This window comes from Carettochelys insculpta, chromosome 6 (assembly GCF_033958435.1).
Source record: "Carettochelys insculpta isolate YL-2023 chromosome 6, ASM3395843v1, whole genome shotgun sequence".
Taxonomy (NCBI): Eukaryota; Metazoa; Chordata; order Testudines; family Carettochelyidae; genus Carettochelys; species Carettochelys insculpta.
In genome coordinates, this window is record NC_134142.1 from 32,318,729 (window position 1) to 32,339,613 (window position 20,885).

Genomic DNA, 20,885 nt, shown 5'->3' on the forward strand with positions numbered 1-20,885 from the left:
TCTTTTGTCTACCTTCTTTATGCTGCATAGGCAATGTCATAATGCAAATTCTCATTATTTGCTTGAATTGAATACCTGTTATTGATGATCTGTTTGGTCATTCCAGCTGAAAAGTAATGCAACATCATTTTGTGTGCTAATGAGCCCTTTTGAGGTTTTGGGACTGCTCAGTCTCTAGTCTACAAGTAACACTAAGTCAAGGTTATAGCTGTGTGTCTCAATACATTTCCTAAAACTGGGGAGGGACTGCTGCAGCTTATTCAGCACTTGCCTTCTTTTTATTTCTAACAGAGATTCAGGTACAGTGAATTTTGTTTGAATGATTTGCTGCATGAAGAAATTTCCTTTGGGCTTTGCAAGTTGATTGATTGTTTTGGTCCATTACTTTATTAAATCATTTTTATTTTTATGAAATTAAAATATTGCTTGAAATTTCCCCCAAGTGACATCTGTTCATAACTGAATTTAAATTTAAATAATATAATTACTATGATCATAATAGAATGAAGAATAAATTAAAAGTCATATGGAAGGAAGGCATTGGGATGAGGTTTGAAATGGTGGAAAATGAGCCAAGCAGATAAATAAAAGTTTTCCTAGGCTGTGTCTACACTAACCAAAAACTTCGAAATGGCCATGCAAATGACCATTTCGAAGTTTACTAATGAAGCGCTGAAATACATATTCAGCGCCTCATTAGCATGCAAGCGGCTGCAGCACTTCGAAATTGACGTGGCTCGTTGCTGTGTGGCTCGTCAAGACAGGGCACCTTTTCGAAAGGACCCCGGCTACTTCGAAGTCCCCTTATTCCCATCTGCTCATAGGAATAAGGGGACTTTGAAGTAGCCGGGGTCCTTTCGAGAAGGAGCCCTGTCTGGATGAGCCGCGCGACGGTAAGCTGCGTCAATTTCGAAGTGCCGCGGCTGCCCACATGCTAATGAGGTGCTGAATATGTATTTCAGCACTTCATTAGTATACTTCAAAATGGCCATTTGCATGGCCATTTCGAAGTTTTTGGCTAGTGTAGACGTAGCCCTAGACAGTAGGAGACTGTTGTTTGCCAGCTTTTTTGTTCCCACATGCTCTCAGATAAAATTTATAGATAGTTTCATTTGTAATTCATCTAGTTTTATTTTGCGTGTGTGTTTCCTTAGGTGGTAATTGCCAATATACAGAACAGAAGCCCTAAACCAGGGTCTGCTGTGCATGAACAGGAACTGGGATTTTTCCTAGAAACAGGCCTCCAAAGAGCACATGTCTTGTATTTCAAAAATGGGTAAGATTTAAATTTAGTGGGTGTTTTGGATTTTTTTTGTTTGTTTTTGATCATAATGTCAGAGTCAGAAAATGAATTGACAAGCATTTATTCTTTAGTTTTTGTTACAGTAGTAGAGATATAGTTAGGTTGAAAATATTGCTATCCAAATAGTTTATATTTTAACTTGAATTTAATTTTTATTCAAAATGCATGCATAGAATAAAATTAAATAAGGAACATTAAATAGAAAGAGCAATATTTTCTCACAGCTGTTTATAAACAGTGTAAGAACTTAGAATATCCAGCTCATCAGTATCTGTGAAATGTTTGTCTTTTGTTTTCATATTTTATTAATGCAGAGTACAAGAAAAGCACATAGAAACAAATTGAAACATTTTATTTTATAATTTTTTTCCAAATCTCTTCAGTTTTCACTTATTTTAACATTGTGCTGCAGGATAAATGTGCATGAAGATCAACAGTATGTATATGATCAGTTTTGCGTATTCTGTAAACCTTTTAGACTGTATATGAGAAATCAATCATAATTTTTAAAGTAAAAATTCTGAGTATAGGTGTACAAATAGATCTCAAACTTACAAAAATGAATAAAGGAATTCATTTTTTAAGTTCTTGAAAATTTAGCACACTAGGTATGAAGTACATTTCTGATATTTGTTGTTGATTCCACGGTCATTTTAGATTTGCTGGCTTTTTGGTTTTTCTGAGGAAAAAATTGTGTGAAATCCTGCCTGAAACTGGCATAAGTCCTGATGACTTTGGTAAACCCTGAACTTCACTTTTCATTCAAATCAAAATAAATAACTAAAATGGGTAGAATCATGCAGTGTCTGTAAAGAGTGTGAGATTTTGATTTAATTTGAATAATGAAGATCAATGAAGAGTTTCAAGTTTATTATGTTGTTCACATGTCCTTGGATCCTAGGCTGGGTTTGGATTTCTCGGGTTTTTTATTCTTTTTTGAAAATTAGGACTGACCAAAATGGAATACTGAATTGTTATGTAGTGACCTGTGTTTTACTTTTATGCGCCATTTTAATGCTTCACTCCAAAATGACTTGATTGTGCATTTTAATTTGCCTCTGACCTTAATTCCAAGTTTATAGGAATTCAATCTATGATCTTTTCACTAAAAGGGTTTCAGTAGACTTGCAAACACTGTGCTTGTAAATTATTATTTTCATTTTAGGGTTATGTGAACGATGATAGACAATTAGGAAAATTGGACAAATGTGCTAGTTTATCTTACAACAAGGCTTTGTTAAAGATAATATAGATGGCAACAGGTCTCAGAGGTGGAACATGGAATCTTCAGAAATTGAGTGTTGCTTCTTTTGTAGCATTTTGTTTGTGTTTTGTCTGTGTGTGTAGGCTTGGGCAAGAGTACGCAGATGTAGTAGTGTAATGAGGTTTTCTGCCTGCTGCTGCTTCATGAAGCAAAGGTAGTTATGAAAGTGAATGGAATCTTTAAATGTCAGTTGCTGTCAATGGATTCTGATCTAGCATTACTTCTGAGTTAGTTCCAGTTAACATTATCAGGATTATCTGATGAAGCACAATCACATAAAAACTTGAATAAATACATATGCATAACATTTTTCAGATTTCACTGCAGCTCCAATAAGTATTAATAGTCATTCAGATCTGAAAAATCTCTTGCATAAATCGAAGCTTTTTGCATGATGCCAGGCCTCTGCTACAGAATTTCTTCCAGCATATACTGGAAACTCAAGGTCACGTTTTCTAATGTGCTGCGCATTACTAAGACTCAAGCTCTCAATTGTTTTTATTTATGGGTAGTCACAAACAGTTGGAAAATATGAAAAGACATTTTCAGCTACTGAAGAATTGGATAGACCCTGTCTCTCTGAGACATGGTGTGCATTGCTGCTTTCTTGGGCAGAACACCTGTATTTAAATTAGATCAATTGATCCAGTTAATTGTCCATTTTCTCAGCAGTTGTACACAGATTTTCTTTTAAAGAGAAAAGTAAGTTCTTATACAAAAACTAGTGAAGATCTTTCAGGCATGTATGTTCTTGTAAGAAAAAAGATGAAAGATTGAAGCTTTAAAAGTATAACTGCTAAGTGCTAGCATTTTGAAAATCAACAGAAAATCATTATTGAAAACTTCTGAAACAGCAACGAAGGGTCCTGTGGCACCTTATAGACTAGCAGAAAAGATTTGAGCATGAGCTTTCGTGAGCACAGACTCACTTCATCAGATGCTGGTCTTGGAAATCTGCAAATTCGACGCCCTCAGCTCTGGCTTAAACAAAGACTGCGAATGGCTGGCTAGATACAGAAGCAGCTTCCCCTCCCTTGGTGTTCACACCTCCAGATCAACTGCTGGTAGTAAGCCTCACCCTTGCTGACTGAGCTAACCTTGTTATCCCCCACCCTTGCTCTGGCTTATTTATACCTGGCCCTGCAGATTGTCAAGACCAGCATCTGATGAAGTGAGTCTGTGCTCACGAAAGCTCATGCTCAAAACTTTTCTGTTAGTCTATAAGGTGCTACAGGACCCTTCATTGCTGTTACAGATCCAGACTAACATGGCTACCCCTCCGATACTTGTATTTCATCAATGATTTTACAAGTTTTATTAAGACAAATTCTAAATTAATGTTTTCTTCCCCAAAAGTATAGAAGAATTGAGTTAGGATGAGCAAACTGTGTTGACCACTGCAATCCTAGGATGCGCAAGACAAGGTGTTTCCGCTACAGAATGGGTAAAAGTGAGGTTACCATTACACAAGGAACTAGTAAGACCTCATCCAGAATGCTGTGTGCAGTTCTGGTTTCCCATCTTTAAGAAAGGTGAATTCACAGTGGAACAGAGAAGGACTACTAGGATGATTAGAGGCTAGAAAACATGCCTTAGGAGAGGAGTCTCAAGAAGTTTGGCTTGTTTCACCTAATCAAACAAAGGCTGAGGGGAGATATGATTGACATCTGTAAAATACCAGGAATGAAATGGCTTTATTTAAGTTAAGCGCCAATTTTGACACTGAAACAAATCGGTATAAATTGGCCAGCCACAAATTTAGGTTTGAAAGCAGATGAAGATTCTGGAGCAGCCTTCCAAGTGTGAAAGAAACCTAACTGGCTCAAGACTAAAGGGAAGTCCTGTGGCACCTTATAGACTAACAGATATTTTGGAGCATAAGCTTTCGTGGGCAAAGACGCTCTTTGTCAGATGGGTCTTTGCCCACGAAAGCTTATGCTCCAAAATATTTGTTAGTCTATAAGGTGCCACAGTACTTCTAGTTGTTTTTGAAGATACAGACTAACATGGCTACCTCTCTGATACTAGTTACCTCAGAGAAGTCTTTCCCAGATGTCTGGCTGATGGATCTTTCTCGGGCTCCAACTGCTTGCCATGTTTGGGTTCAGGAAAGAATTTTCCCCCAGTCAAATTGGCACAGTCTCCAGGGTTTTTTTCACCTTCCTCTGCCTCACAGGCAAATATATTCTTTGAGTGCTTGTTTATGTTGATTCCATTTTAGAGATCTGTGAACCCACATGCACTGCTGTTGAAGAGTTTTGACTTAGCAATAAATGTAGGGTTGGTGACAGGTGCTTATGCATTGGTATATTAGCTGCCACCAACTCTATACCTCTTTGGTTCCTTCTTACCACCTGCGAAAGTTGTTTGGGGAGCCTTGTCTTGCATCATAGTTCTTTAAAGTCATTGTCTATCTTCCTTGTTTATATTTGTAGTTACTTAGCCATTAAGTTAAGGGTTAAGTTAGTTTGGAAGTTAGGGTACTGGTTGAGACTGCCCTGGAATGAAGCATGGCTCCACTCTCTTGGCTTCAGACCTTACTCATGATGCAGCAGGCTGATGCTTATTAGTGATCTGTACAACACCTGTTTAAAGTGTTTGAGGGAATCCCACAGAAAGGGCAAGTACTGAATCTATAAACACTTTCACCTTAGAACCGAAAATGAGTGGGACATTTGCTTGAAGGCTTTTCTCCAGGAGGCTGCACGTTGTCCTGCATCAAAGCTCTCCCATATGGACCCCACACTGAATACCTCAGCATTGATGCAGCATGCACCACCAGGACAGGGCTCTGCCAAGTACCATTCCCCCTCACCTGTGACTAAACAGCAGCCAAAGAAGAAGAGCCTTCAGGCATCAGAAGGGAAAGGGGCTTTTGGAAAAGAACTAATGTCAGGCAGGGCAGGTGCCTGCCTGTGGGATTCACAGTGGGCCCTTGACAGGTGAAATGTGCACCCTGCCCCCCAAACCTAGCCAAGGATTTGACTTCAGAGAACAGCAAGAGACCCCATATTCTCCTAGGTCCCTCAGTAACTGAAACAACTCTGGTGGCTAAGGAACCACTGCAGGTGCCACACCAGGAGACAGACTTGGCTATGACCCCAGCACACAAGGGCAAGCTGACCCTGGGGCTACCCCACAGGCCAGTGGAGCACACTCAGTCACAGATCTCCGTCTCTGTGGCTTACAAACCCATCACCACATCCTGTGTGTCTGATCAGACAGCCCCATTCCTTGACATGCTTTCCTTATACAAGGGCATGGGACACCAAAGTAGAGGCACCAATCCCTGTACCACCGATACTAATGAATACATGACCCAGGTCACTTTTGCCCACGTGTCTGTTCCCAACCAGGTGTAGTTGCTCCCTGTCACAGTCTTCTTCCTTCAGTACTGTTTGTCAGGCAGGTGCTGTACATCACCCTCGAGTCTCTAGTTGCTGACCAGGGTTAGTCAGCAGACTCAAGCCTTGAGAGGTCCACCCTGTTTGCCAGAAGAGCAATGGTCTGAGTCAGAACAGGAATTCAGCCCTTCATCAGGGAAGGGTGATTTGCTGCCAACCTCCAAGACCAGTGCTACATCTACAGTGACAACAAGGCAGCAGGGATAGTGGCTTGCTTAATGGCTGCACTGGAACCTTTGGTGTGTGTCATTAATGCCAGTTCTGTGTCCCCACCAGTCCTCCCTGAGCACCTTGGATAAACAGCCCTTAACACTGCTGTCAAAGGAGTCAGAATGCAGTGTCAGATCCAATATGGGGGCAGTGCACCAAAATATAGCAATTAAGGAGCCATTTCCAGGGCAGGTTGGAGGAACATGCCCCTCCACAGCCGATGCGGTCGTCTTTGTTATCCCCGAACAGAGCAGTGGTGGGTCCTTCCCAAATCTTTGCTCCCCTGATGACTTCACGGAGCACCAGACCCTCCTTAAAAGGGTAGCTGCCAGTTTGAACTTACAAATTTAAGACCCATGAATAAGTGCAAGAACCCCTTCAACATTATATCCTCCTCCACCCCAGCCCAGGTTATGCTGCCCAATAAACCATGTGACCTTATAATTGCCAAATTGCTGTGGAAGATCACCTATTCCATTCTGCCAACTCCTAAGAACTAGAAACAAAGTATCATCTCCCCACAGAAGGATCTGAATATCTTTTCCCATCGCTTCCAGTGGTGTCACTTGTAGCGTCTGCTGTGAATGAAAGGGATAGGCAGGCATGCCAAAATACAAAGATGCCAAGAGAGACAGTTTATTTAGCAGAAAGATTTATTCAATGGCCAGGAAGCAGTTCATGGCATCTGACTGTCAGGTCCTGATAAGCAGCTGCAGTTTTAACTTGTGGGACTCCCTTATAGAATTCAAGGAGTCGTCCCCACCCCAACCTGCCCCTCTCCCACAAAAGACAATACCCAGGAGTTTGCCACATTAGTGGAGGAGGGCACAGCTGTGGTGGTGGTGTGAGGGGGGTGCTCCAAATGGTCTGAGATGCTACTAATTCAGTGCCCAGCTACCTTTGCAGAGTCCATGAGGTGCAGCTACTGGTTCCAGGCAATGCAGGCCACTATTCAGAACCTCCTGTTTGAAAGAGCAGCACTCTTTTCCAAGCTTATGGGCTCAAGGCTCTGAAGCCTTAAAGTTTCCTCTGGCCTTCACACTCCTCAGCAGACCATGAAGCTATTCTGTCCTCCACCTCTGTAGTCTAGGCAATGGGGAACTGAGAAAGGAGTCTGACAAGGGGTCTGAGCGGCAGCACCCATTGCCTTCCCGCTTGTGTGCTCAGCCTGACCCTTCCAGAAACCAAGGAAGCCAGAAGCAGACATTTTGAGTAAGTACTTGACGATGCTCCAGTCATTTTAACTAGATCCACCTTCCCACTCTCCTTGACTGCCTCTGCCTCTGTTGGTTGGCATGATGTTGGCTGATCTTGGATCATGGGATAAGCAAATTGATAGTCTCAGATTACAATCTTGGAGGGAGAACTGCCCATGAATTCCCACCTCCGTCTCAGGTCCTCTTCATGGACTTTTCTCGTGATCAACTCCTTGTCCAAGAGGTCAGAAACATTCTGTGCATTGGGGCATAGGGGAAGTTCCCTTGGAACATGAGAACAAAAGGGTTCTAGTCCCACTACTTCCTAATCCCAAAAGCAAAAGGAGCCCTTACACCCATTGTGGACCTGTTTTCTCGACAAGTCTTTCAAAAAGTCTTATATTTTATTAAATATTATTGTAAAAGAGATCCAGAATGTACAGAAAATATTAACCAGGCGCATGCACACCTCAGCAGTTTTTTGGGGTTGGACACCATCATTTGCATACTCCACAAACACAGTTGGTGAAGTCAGATTCATCTATTCAGTTAGTGGAATTACCATGAGTCCAGAGAAAGGGGCAAAGTCTTGTTGCACTGTCCAGGAGTAGTTAGGAAGGAAGGATCTATCTTTCTTCCTCTTTCTCTGCTGTTCTACTCTTCCTCGGCCACTGAGCAGCAATCCCTAATTAAGGAAGTCACTTTCATACATATTATTAATAAAAATAGAACAGAAAACTCACACTTCATCACAAACATCTTTAATAGTAACAGAGAGGAAGCCGTGCTAGTCTATACACTATCAAAACAAAAAGCAGTCAAGTAGCACTTTAAAGACTAGCAAAATAGTTTATTAGGTGAGCTTTCGTGGGACAGACCCACTTCTTCAGACCATAGCCAGACCAGAACAGACTCAATATTTAAGACACAGAGAACCAAAAACAGTAAGCAAGGAGGACAAATCAGAAAAAGATAATCAAGGTGAGCAAATCAGAGAGTGGAGGGGTGGGGGGGAAGATCAAGAATTAGATTGAGCCAAGTATGCAGACAAGCCCCTATAGTGACTCAGACCTATTCTTAATCAGGATGCAGAAGGCCCTGGGTGACATGCCTGTTCTCTCCTACAGACAACCTCCCAACCTCATGAGGATCCTTACTAACAGCCACAGCCTATACCCCAGGAACACCAGTCCTGGAACCTTTCCCTGAAACAAAGCCCGCTGCCAGCTTTGTCCACATATCTTCTCTGGAAATACCATCGCTGGACCTAACCAGGTTACTCACAGAATCACGGGCACTTTCTCATGCTCCTCTACTAACATCATATATACCATCATGTGCCAACAATGCCCAGATGCTTTGTATATTGGACAGACTTCTAACTCCCTTAGACAAAGGGTCAGCGGGCACAAAACAGACATCAAAATGCTCCAGATCCACAAACCAGTTAGTCAACGTTTTAATGGAATGGGGCATTCTGTCAATGACCTCAAGGTATGTGTGTTACTGAAGAGAAATTATTGCTCCGTTTTCGAGAGAGAAGTGGACGAGCTGACATTTATATTCAAATTCGGCACATTAACACATGGTTTAAATCGTGATCGGAACTTTCTGAGTCACCTATAGGGGCTCGTCTGCATACTTGGCTCAATCTAATTCTTGATCTTCCCCCCCACCCCTCCACTCTCTGATTTGCTCACCTTGATTATCTTTTTCTGATTTGTCCTCCTTGCTTACTGTTTTTGGTTCTCTGTGTCTTAAATATTGAGTCTGTTCTGGTCTGGCTCTGGTCTGAAGAAGTGGGTTTGTCCCACGAAAGCTCACCTAATAAACTATTTTGCTTGTCTTTAAAGTGCTACTTGACTGCTCTTTGTTTTGAAACATCTTTAAGTTTAGCTGCTCTGGCATTCCATCTCTTAGCTAGAACATGCTGTTGAATGTTCACAGGTTTTTAAGAACATAACATAAGAACATAAGAACGGCCATACTGGGTCAGACCAAAGGTCCATCTAGCCCAGGATCCTGTCTGCCAACAGTAGCCAATGCCAGGGGCCCCAGAGGAGGTGAACCGAAGACAATGATCAAGCCTCTTGTCTCCTGCCATCCATCTCCCGCCTTCGACAAAAGGCTAGTCACCATACCTTACCCCTTGCCAATAGCCATCTATGGACCTAACTTCCAAATATTTATCGAGCTCTATTTTAAACTCTGTTAGAGTCCTGGCCTTCACAGCATCCTCTGGTAAGGACTTGCACAGGTTGACCGTCTGCTATGTGAAGAAAAACTTTCTTTTATTAGTTTTGAACCTGCTACCCATTAATTCCATTTGGTGTCCTCTAGTTCTTATATTATGGGAACAAGTTAGTAACTTTCTGTATTTTCTCAACCTATATGCTGGGATCCAAAATAGTATTGCCAGAATAAATCAGAAAGTCACATGGGACAGACTGGAAGTGTGGGGCGGGGCCTGGAGTGATTGCAGAGTTTGCAGTGACAGCTCAGCTTACTCGTCTAGGCATTGCAACTTGGTACGCAGGGTCACTGCTCTACTCAGGCTTGGCCTAACTGTCTCTCTGTCATGATGAGAAGGGAGGCAGCCATGCCAAATTTGAGTGAGTGGCACTTCATCCCTATGTTCCAGGTCTCAATGCAATGCAAAAATTTGGCCCACCTGGCTGCCAAGCCAAGCCTGAGCAGTGCGCAGCTCCCAAGGTTGCTGCAAGAACCACACCCAGCCAGCCCTGCAGATCAAGAACCAGTACTGTTGTATGGACAGTGTACTTACTAGGTACTTAAGTTAAAGTGTGTCTGTCTGTCGTAAGTAATAGTAGATAGTAATAATAATAGCAAGATTTTTTTGGATGATTAACAAAGAATATTACAAAAGCTGGTATAATATAATCTCTTAAAATCAGGTTTTTTCTGCCTTTTTATTTAAGTCTCTCTTCTTACTGGGCAAGTCTTCAGTGAAAAACAATGTGTCTGAATGTGAAGCGAGGTAATTGTTCATTCGATAAGATGATCTATCAAGAACAGTTTATTTTGGTTGTCTGAGGCTCCTGTTGCCATGTTACGTGTTCTGATTTCTGTCTTAATTTCAGATTTTCAAATGGAATACTGATAAAATATGTATATATTTAAAAGATCATTCACTGTAACACTGGCTCTAAACTGTATTTAAAACTGTAGTCTTCATGTTGAAATTAATTTTAGTGATTATTTTTATGATCTTTCTAGTTACATATAGTACAAAATTCTCCAAAAAGTTTAAAAATCAATATATAGTGGTGGTTAAAAAAAGCTAACACAGTATTAGGAACCATTAGGAAAGAGATGAATAATAAGGCAGAAGATATCATAATGCCATTATATGTCCATAGAATGACCAGGTGCTGATTGTGTGCAGTTCTTATTACTGTATGTCAAAAAAGATAATCAGGGTTAGAAAGTTTCAGAGACGAGCAACAAAAATAATTAAGGACATAGAAGAGCTCCCATATGATGAGAGAGAGAAAAAAGGCTAGGATTGTTCAGCATAGAAAAGAGATGATGAAGGGATGTGATAGCATCTATAAAATGGTGAATGCCATAGAGAAGGTGACTAGGGAAATATGTACTCCTTAAGAATAACTCAAAAAAAAAAGTCACTCAATAAAATTAATAAACAGTAGATTTAAAACAAACATAAGGATCAGAGGGGTAGGTGTGTTAGTCTGTATCCGCAAAAACAACGAGAAGTCCTGTGGCATCTTATAGACAGACAGATTTTTTTTGGAGCATAAGCTTTTGTGGGCAAAGACCCACTTTGTCAGGTGCATTTGAATGGAAGATCTGCGGCAGGTCTCATAAGGATATACATCACATAATGCAGAAGTAACCTGTGGAAGTCATTGGCAAGGGCCAAAACTATAACTTTTCCAAAAAGGGTTAGATAAGTACATGGAGCATAAGTCCATCAATAGCTGTTATGAAAGATGTTCAGGGATGGTACCCTATCGTGTGGGTGTCCCTAATCCTCTGACAACGTAAAGCAAGGAATAAACAACAGGGATGGATCACTCATTATTCCATTCTGTTCATTCCCTCTGAAGCTCTTGTCATTGGCTACTGGCAGCAAATTGGATAGGAACTGATCCAGCATGATCATTGTTTGTGCGCTTAAAATTAATTAGATATTGGACACTAGTATGGTTACTAATTTGATGCCGTAGATCTTTTTTTACCTTATGCTGTTATATAGATTTTAAGGCTGTGTCTACACAGGAGAGTTCTGTTGACAGAAGTGACTACACTGCACTTTTGTCATTAGTACTATGCCCAGAGATTGTTATGCCTCAAATTTTTGAGGGATAATAATGTCGAGGAAGATGCAGAGGTCTGTTGACATTTTGTCAACAGAATGCTTCAAATGTGTAGATGCTCCCTGAGTTATGTCGACAGAAGGGCCCCTTCTGTCTCTAGTGTAAACTTTCTAGTGTAGACCCAGCCTAAGTGTATTTTTACCTCATGTACTCTATGTAGGCCTTTAACAGGAGATAATGGAGGCCTTATTTTAATTTTCTCTGCACAAAGTGGGAACTTTCAGATCTTATGTGTGCTGCAGTCAACTAAAAGCAGCATGGCAGCATTAAATGAGAGAAACTATATTTTATTTTTTGCTGAATACTGTTCTGTTGAAATTCCTTTCACCTACATAGAAATCAGGGTGCTCAGCTTTTGGGGCAGTGGTTCAACTGCTTTAAATCCTGTTACCCTATGCTGGTTTTGTTTGTTATTGTTGTTGTTATTGTGTTGAACCATGTTGTTAAATATGTGAGATGCTACAGGGAGGTTGTAGTGGTCATAGCTTACAAATTTAGTAAAAAGTCTCTTTAACTATTAATTTAGAAATATTTCCACTAACATTGTCTTAGCTGTATCTCAGTTGGCACATTTACATGATATTGAGTTCATATTGTCTATAGAAGAAATGTTTTGTTCTACAAATAAATAGTTTGGCTTCTATTTTAAAATATCCCAAAGCTCAGTTTTATATGCTCCTAGCAGAGGCGTACAGTTATTTACATTTAAATCTATGGTTCTAGATTTAAAGAAAGCATCTGAAATTAGTTAAAATTGGTGGCATTTGCCAGTGTGTAGCTGACAACATTTCAATTCATTCACATCAGAGGGTTTTTTAGGGGAATGTAATTAGGAAGTGGGCTGATTAAATGGTGGTCCAGATTGCCTCATGATAAGATTAGAAACTGTTAAATTACTAAAACTCCCCAGCCAGTTTGTCATGGAAACAGTGCAGTGTGTGTATGTGATGTCAGTCAAAAGTTGGTAACAAAGGACTGTGAGTTTTTGAGAAAATAAGAGATTAATTAGGAGTCCACAGCTCTTAAAAAGGGGTGGGGGGCAATGTTAAAGGGCCTTACTTTATACAATACCTTTTATTGTGCAATTTCTGTTAAAATGCTGCATGAAAATACATTCCATTTTGTACACTTTAAATTCCTTTTCCAAAGTGTGTGTACAAATTGGAGAAGATGCCATAGTAATCAAGCCAGAGACTATGGAATATGTGCTGCTTCTTCAAGTGCCATCCCTGTGCATGCTCTGCTTTAGGTGCATCCTTGCATCTATTTTTTTCTTTGCTTTTTAATTTTTAGTTGAAGAGAATTGTAAAATCACCCATTTGCTAATACTACTAAGGCTGTTCAAATCCTTTAAAATGTTTTCATCATTCATATTGACCTAACCCACTCAGTTTAATATCCTTAAAGTTATACTTCTGGTGCATGGTCCTGCTTCCAGGTTTTTATCCATGTATAATCTACACATTGTTCTGCTCTCGATACTTGTATTACTCCAGTAATTTATCTCCCTCCCTCCTCAAGCTCCTTCCACACATAAGCATCTTCAGTTCAAAATTCTCTTTTGAATAGCTCAATTTGCATGTAAAATGTGCTGACCATGTAAACTAATCTTTGTACACTAGTGCTACATATCATTCCTCAAGTAAGTCATACCCATGCCTTTCTCTCCCTAACTTAATAAAACAGCAAAGCAAAAAGCAGTCCTGTATCACTCCAGACTAACAGTATAATTTATGAGGTGATGAGCTTTCATCAGACAGACCCACTTCTTCAGATCTGATTAATAAAACAGTGTCAGGTTTGTTCAGTGTAATCTCCATCCTGTCAAACCATGCTGACTCTGCTTGATAAAACCATGTCTGTTTTAGTGTCCTCTTAATCTGTCCATGGTCAATGCTGTCTCTAACTAGTTTTCCTGGGCTTCTTTCTAAAAGTGAACTGCAGAAAAGTTTTTCAGAAATAAGAGACAAAACTTGTATTCTGTTCTGATTCCTAGAGCATTAATTGTTATTGTGAGTATAGGCAACCCCTGTAGTTAGATTGCCTTACCTTTGTTGAGGAGATCTACCAGAACAGGTGTTAAGTAAAACACAAGATAAATTTGTAAGGGTAGAAGAAAAGGAGTCACCAAAAAAAAAAAGGTGACCAAGTCTGAACAAAATTTAATTGAGGACCTTTGTGCCCACATTGTTGTTGCCACTGAATGTAAGAGTTTAATAATAACTAAGAGAAGATGGTGATCTCTAACACTTCACCAGTTTTGAATTGCTGTGTCATCTTGTCTGTTCCTTTGGTTGACTTCTCTAAAACAACCCCCAAATGTTCTTCAGGAAGCTCTTTCCCTGGATCTTGATTGCTGTGGCTGCTCACCAATGCCAAATTTAGATGTTTGGTTCCGTACATATTTGGTCAGCCCTTTAAATTAACTAATAGAATTATTGTTACAGAAGGGCACAGAGGTTATTTTATAGAGAGTTTTAGTTGGTACATTTATTTTTGTTAAGGAATGCATAGGCAAATGGATATGGATTCATTATAAATGGTTAAAAATAGCTGTAAAACTTCACATTGATGCCTACTGTGAAAGTGATGAATCATATTCTGAATATTAACTGCCATAAATGTGTAAGGAACTTTGGAACAAAATCACTGGTTTTCTCTACCACATGAATTTTTCAAGGATTAACAGGGAGAGAATGCTGCAGAAATTGCACAGTTAACGCTCAAATTGTGATTCATCACTTGCACAGTGGTGCTTTGCAAGTAATACATGGTGATATTTGGGTGGATAGAGGAAAAGTATGCTGCCATAAACATATCTTGAGTAAACTAGGTAAAATGAACCCTTGAAGTTAGACAAAGAAAGATTACGTTGAGTATAATCAATACAATTTAAAAAAAAAACAAACTAGGGATATTCTCTTTTTCATGTACATTTTGACTGCCGTAGAGTTTCCTGTCATATGAATAACACTTTTCCTTATCCAGAAAAAGTTATACACACACATTGTAGGGGCAGCTCTACATTAGATAAAACTTAGTTAAAATGAAATTGTGGATATTCAAGGTTGGTACTGATCTGACCAAATACGGTAGTGCCTTCCCAACCAGCAAAAGTGTCTGTATAAAGCTTTCTGATAAAAGGAGGAAAAAATGGCTTTTTATAAATTTGTACTATATACCCTTGCTGCCTTATTCCTGGATTTCATGTCCCATCTGGTGCTATGCATGTGTAAGTGTCTTTGGGGAGGCTGATGGCAAACGTTATGATCATAGGGAGAATAAGCATTGGAACTGGGAAGAAAATGCTGCTGGAGTAAATTGTTTGACAAGCTAATTTTGTTATATACTTAATTTCTTTAGTAATGTTACATTTTAGCATTTTTTATTAACGACATTCCAAGCACCATGATCATAAAGGATTATATATTTAGCATTAGCAAATTAGACAAACCAGTGTAGAAGCATCGCAGAAAAATCTAGTCCAAGGTCTGACACTGTTCTAGAGTGCTGCATGCTGCAGTTCTTCAAAGTAGCTGGAGAATTAAATAATTTTAATGCAATTTAATCTTGCATCGTCAAGCTCTTTGGGTCACAGATGCTGTAATGTGATTTACATTTTTATTTATACAGGAATAGAATTAGTCAGCATGTGGGAGTGCAACACCATTATAGCTAAAGAGCTGTGCGCTTCTGTCACAGTTGTGTAAATCCCTGCACTGTCTGTGTCTGGCTGGTTTGTATAATCAATATACATCAATTTCTCAGCTTTACAATGTGTGAATCCCTCTACTCTGATTGTCTGACAGCCATTATCTAGTGTATACATTTGTTTAATCCCTACGTGGCTATTTCTCAGTAGTTACACAGTAAATACATAAACCTTTCTCTGGCTACTTTAATCCCACTACTCTAATTTGTCCCTATACTCAGAAGTTTTGAAAGGTTTGCGTGCAACATAGGTGCTGTCTCAGCCTCTTCTTCCACTGCAGCTGATACAGAAAACACCCTTCGCCCCACATACACACCAACTCAAAAGAAATTAGGATTTTTAAATTGTTCTGACAGATCTTATTGTTTGATTTTGGTTTCTGAAACCATTTGATTAATTTCCTCATGTCACTCCCTCTCTTTGTGTGGCAGCAAGGCTATATTCCCAGAACAATTAATATATTGCATATGTGTTTATATTGGGATTTATTCCAGCCATAACCTCCTAATTAAATTTTTTAAATGAAGTTAAACAAAATAGATTGTGAGTATACTGGAGGACAGAGACTTTCATATGTATAGTGAAGAAAGAAAAGTTGGGTGAAGCAAATGATGGTGAGAGTGGGAAATGAGCAGGGAGAGACCTAAAGGGTTGTACTTTTATTTAAAGCAATTAGTCTTTTATCATACTGACAACAAACCCCATGATGTGCTTTGTAGTTTCTGCTTCTTATATGTAGAAAATTTATATTTCATTTAATACAGGTATAATGGTAACCAGAGGCTATGCCTTGCTAATTTGACAGTAGTAGTTAGGCACTCATTGAAAAGTGTTGAGTGCATTCGACATACCTTGGTTGTTTTGAATGCTGTGTATGACAGTCATTGTACAATCATATTTGTTTGATATGTAAAAGACCTGTTGAGTTAATCTAGTCCATCCCTGGCCTTTGCAGGATTGTTTCCTACAATATTATTTTCGCGTGCTTTATTTAGTTGAGTTTTAAATTTAATGCTTTGAGACTCCCACCACTTCCCATAGAGTTATTATTCCTAAGTCAGTCAATAAGGAGTGTTTCCTGAAATCCAGTCAAATATTACTCTTCTTTCTGTTTCTTATGACCACTCAAAACAGTTTCTTTCTCACTCTAACACAAAATGCGCTCTTTCAATCTGAAATCGAAAGAATGCATCCCTTTTTCCAGAAGCTCTCTTCCACTCCCAGATCAGGACAAGCGCCTTTTTTTGAAAGATTTTTTTTTTTTTAAAAAAGAATGTGTGTAGACACTCTCTGGGCCCTTCTTTTGAAAGAGGAGTCCTCCATGGAGCCAGCCAGCTGGAACGCAAAGACACCCTGGCCCGTGCTATTGGAGCTCTGTGCTCCCTGCAATTAGCCACCTTAAAGGCTCAGAGAGAGACCTGCAGACCCTGTGGCAGGAAGCTGTGCGTGTGGAGGCAGCAAGGAGCAGCCTCATGCAATCACAACCACCCCCTGCAGTGCAACTCTGCCCCATGTTGGTCACCCAGCCCCCAGGGAGCCAGATGAGGGGTCCCAGGAGACTGCCCTGGACACAGAAAGAAGGCCCCCTTGTGGACAGAGCATAAGCTCTGGTACCCTCCTGAGCCCCTGGCATCGTGAGGATATCCTGCGGAGGATGATGGGGAAGAGGTAGAACATCCCTGTGTCTGGCTGGCTGGCCGGCCACCAGACTCATGACCTGAAAACACCCCAGGGTTTTGTCAGGGCCAGGAATACAGTCAGGTGCTTGGGTGCAGGACCAGCCACCTGTCCCTTCTATAGGGAGCTACATAGCCTTCTTGGAGGTGCAGACAGCTCCCCCTCTCCTCCCACACCATGCTCCACACCGTGACGGAGAAGCCCCTTGCGGTGTCGGAGGAGGAGCCAGGGCCAAATCAGGAGCGGCTGGGATCTGCAAGCCAGGCCCCCATGTGGAAGCTGGAAACAGAGGCCCTGGTGATAGCTGTGCCCTCAGTCCTGTACAGCTGGGCATCCCCAGACATCTACGAGGGGCCATCTGGTAAGTGTCCTGAGCGTCTCACACCCTGGGACATGGGGGGCATCCACCATAGCTGGAAGCAGGCCAGCCACATGGGCGATTGCCCAACCCTGGACACGTTACTGAGGAGTGTGCCCCCAGCATGGAGGCACGCTTGCGGGCAACACTCAGCACCTGCCCCTGTGGACAGTGACACAGGCTGCATATATTGGGGGCGTGGAGGGAAGGAAGGGCCAGGCTGCACACAGCTCACCCCCCTCCTAAGCGAGGACACCCCCCGTCCCCCGTGGTCGGACACCACCTCTTGCCTGCTAGCCTGTTCCCTGGGTATTGGTGGTCTGCAAAGGTCATCCCCATTGAGGCAGGGCATACTATACAAGGCTCCCATGCCTCTGCTTCCAGGACATCCTTGGCACAGGGATGGGGTTTGCTGCCCACGGGGGTGGGAGGCATGCCCCATGGTGCTGTGGTGTGTGACTGACCTCTTTCCCCTTCCATCTTACAGCTGCACCACCCAAGGGCTGGGCAAGCCCTGCCACAGGACTGGGGCTGGCCAGCCCCATCCACAACTTCAGGCTGGGAAGTCCAGGAGTGGTGGCAGAGGGGGCCAGGGCATGTCACTGCACCCGGGAGGATGATGCCGCCTACACGGTCGCCCTCTGCCGCCAGAATGAACTGGCAGAGTAGCAGCTGGGGCTGGATCAGATCAACCTGGTCTGGAGGCAGGAGGCTTGGACTGAGCTCATGGGCAACCTGCACACTATTGGTGGGCCCCTGACTGAGCAGACACCCCACTGCTGCCCCTCCCCCACACTTTCTGCATTGCTTCTGCTCGATCTCCCCCCAGCCGCCATGCTGGGCTTTTCCCATGGATCCTGCCGTGGTGGGTGCTGTCTCCCCATCCCCACCCTGACAAGCCCCCTGCACGCCTCCCACAACCGTACATCCTTGTGATCCCAGCCTCATCCCAGCCCCAAAGAGACCACAGACCCCATAGTTTTTTTTCACAACTTTTTTTTTTGCTCTAATAAAATGTTCATTTTTTTTGCACCCCTGTGTCCCTTGTAATTGGAGGGGGTGGTGAGGGTTGGATGGGTGTGAGAGGTTGTAATGGGGACAGGGTGGGGCTGCAGGCCGGAGGAGCCGGCGGGAGGAGCCTGAGGGAGGGTCACTGGGGCCAAGGGCCTGAAACACTCTCCGAGGGCCTCCCAGATCCGGAGCCCATCACATGTGCTTGGTGGTCAGGAGCTGCAGTGGGCTGGTGTACCTGAGTCTGGCCTTGGCCATCCACCCTGTAAGGAAGGTCGTCTCCTTCGCCTCCACGAGGTTCTGGAGGGCACAGAACATCCCCACGACCTTAGGGACATTGTTCACTCCAATGGCCAGGTGTGTGAGGAGGACCACTGCGCTTTCAGGCAGCCAAAGGCACCTGACAGGGTAGTGTGCCCGGCTGAGGTGGCTGTTGAATGGCTCCTGGGTGGCGTTAGGATGGCCTGTATATCGCTGTATGAGCCAGGGCTGAAGGGAGTAGGCCGTGTCGCCCACCACGTGCAGGGGAATGGTGATGTCCTCAACCATGAGCTCCTGCTGGGGGATATAGGTCCCGACTTCCATCCTCCATCAGAGGCTGGATTTGCAGAAGGCTCACACTTCGTGGCACTGGCCCATCCAGCCCAAGTAGATGTCCTTGAAGCTCACTTGGCTGGGAAGGATGGAAGGGGAGAGAGATCAGTCCCCTACCCCAGCCCTGTGAGCCATGCCTGCCACCCCCCCCGTGGGCAGCAGCCCCCATCCCCGGGCTGAGGCTGTCCCAGGAGCAGCCACATGTGGGCCCTGTATAGTGGGCCCTGCCGCACATGGACTCTGAAGTGCCTTGGGGATGGGGATGACTGTTGTAGACCCCCGCCCCCCAGGGGAACGAGTTAGCAGGCAAGGGGTGAATGTCCAACCACAGGGGGCTCCCTGCTTAGGTGGTGGGTGAGCCAGGTGCAGCCCGGCCTTTTCCAGCTGCTTCTCCCCACACACGTGTGTGGCCCACCAGGGCCTGCAGCACCACTGAATGGTAGCCTTTGTGGTTATTGTCACAGGCGGTGCTGTGGTCTGTGGTTTTGATGGTGATGTGTGTGCCATTGATGGTGCTGAGGCAGCAAACCTGTTGGTGGAAGCGTTCAGGTGCCCAAAGCAGATGACCCTCTGGAGCAGCACTGCGTTGATTGCCCTCATGACCTGTAGGGGAAAGGGAGTGAGCACACTCGTGAGTGTGTGAAGGGGTGCCCGTGGACACAGCAGGCTCCCCTGGATCCTCCCGGCCTCCTCCTCCTCCAAACCACACTCCCCCGTGAGGCTGTCCTTTCAGCAATGGGCCTGTGTGAGGGCAGGGCATCATAGTCCCCTAGGTCTAGGGCTGCCTTGCACCCTGGACTCCTAAGGGTCCCTCTTGCCCAGGAAACCCTTCCCTACTCCTCTGCCGGGCCAGCAGGCTGAGCGTGCCTTACCTTGAGGAGGACAGCCCCAATGGTCGACTTGCCCACCCCGAAATGCTGACTCACGGTGTGGTAGCTGTCCGGGGTCGCAAGCTTTCTAATGGCAATGGCCACACACTTCTCCAGGGTCATGGTAGGCCACGTGCGGGTGTCCTGGCATCAGAGGGTGGGGGCAAGCCATCTGCAGAGCTCCAAGAATGTTTCCTTCCTCACGTGGAAATTCTGCATGTTGTCCTATTGCCCAGGACCAGCCAGTGTCCGTCTCCCCCGCCCCCACCCCACATGCCAGGGTGTGGGGTGGAGGTGGCCAAAGCTGTGGTGGTATGAGCTTTTCGGCCCTGGTGCCAGTTCTCTGACACAGAAGGAGCTGGAGGGCACCTACAATGCTGATGGCCAGCAGCCCAATCAGGGCAAGCATGCAGGCCTGGAGCTGCTATCATTTCATGGCTCTTAGATCTGCGCTTCTGGACCACGCCAGAGGATCTGCTTTGCTTGGGTCAGTTCATCAGGCCTCAGCGTGTTTAGGGAGAGGTATTTGAGAGGGTCCCGTTAAAGGACTGCTATGGCTGGAGCTGCTGGAAAGGCTTGCCGACCACGTGACCTTGTCTGTGGTGTTCCCAGGCCTGCTCTTTTGAAAGAGGAGCCTGGTCTGCGTGGCTGCTCCCTTTTGAAAGAGCTGATCGATCTTTTGATCCACTTTTTGTAGGTGAATGCAATCTTTCAAAAGGAGTTTTTCCAGAAGAGATCTTCTGGAAGACCTTTTTGAAGGATTGCTTTAGTGTAGATGTAGCGCAAGTGTTTAGCCTTGATGCACATTTTAATTCTTTCAGTCTTTCTTCAGAATTTAATCTCTCTAACCCCTTAATTTTTTCTTCAGTATACATACAATCTTTGTTGTATTGATCTCTCCAGGATTGAACTTGTCTCTAGTCTTA

General features: G+C 43.3%; 1 protein-coding gene across 5 annotated transcripts in view; it reads left to right on the forward strand.

Moving 5' to 3' along the window:
- Window positions 1-20,885, forward strand: part of TTC7B (tetratricopeptide repeat domain 7B) — a 265,844-nt gene that overhangs the window by 42,988 nt on the left and 201,971 nt on the right. For 4 of the 5 annotated variants that reach the window (XM_074996636.1, XM_074996633.1, XM_074996637.1 and 1 more), the window contains exon 5: window positions 1,155-1,276. In XM_074996636.1, the coding sequence (XP_074852737.1) occupies window positions 1,155-1,276 (122 nt within the window). Of the gene's footprint in view, window positions 1-1,154; window positions 1,277-8,561; window positions 8,653-20,885 lie in introns of those variants that run through there. The other variant, XM_074996638.1, reaches the window with a different exon arrangement.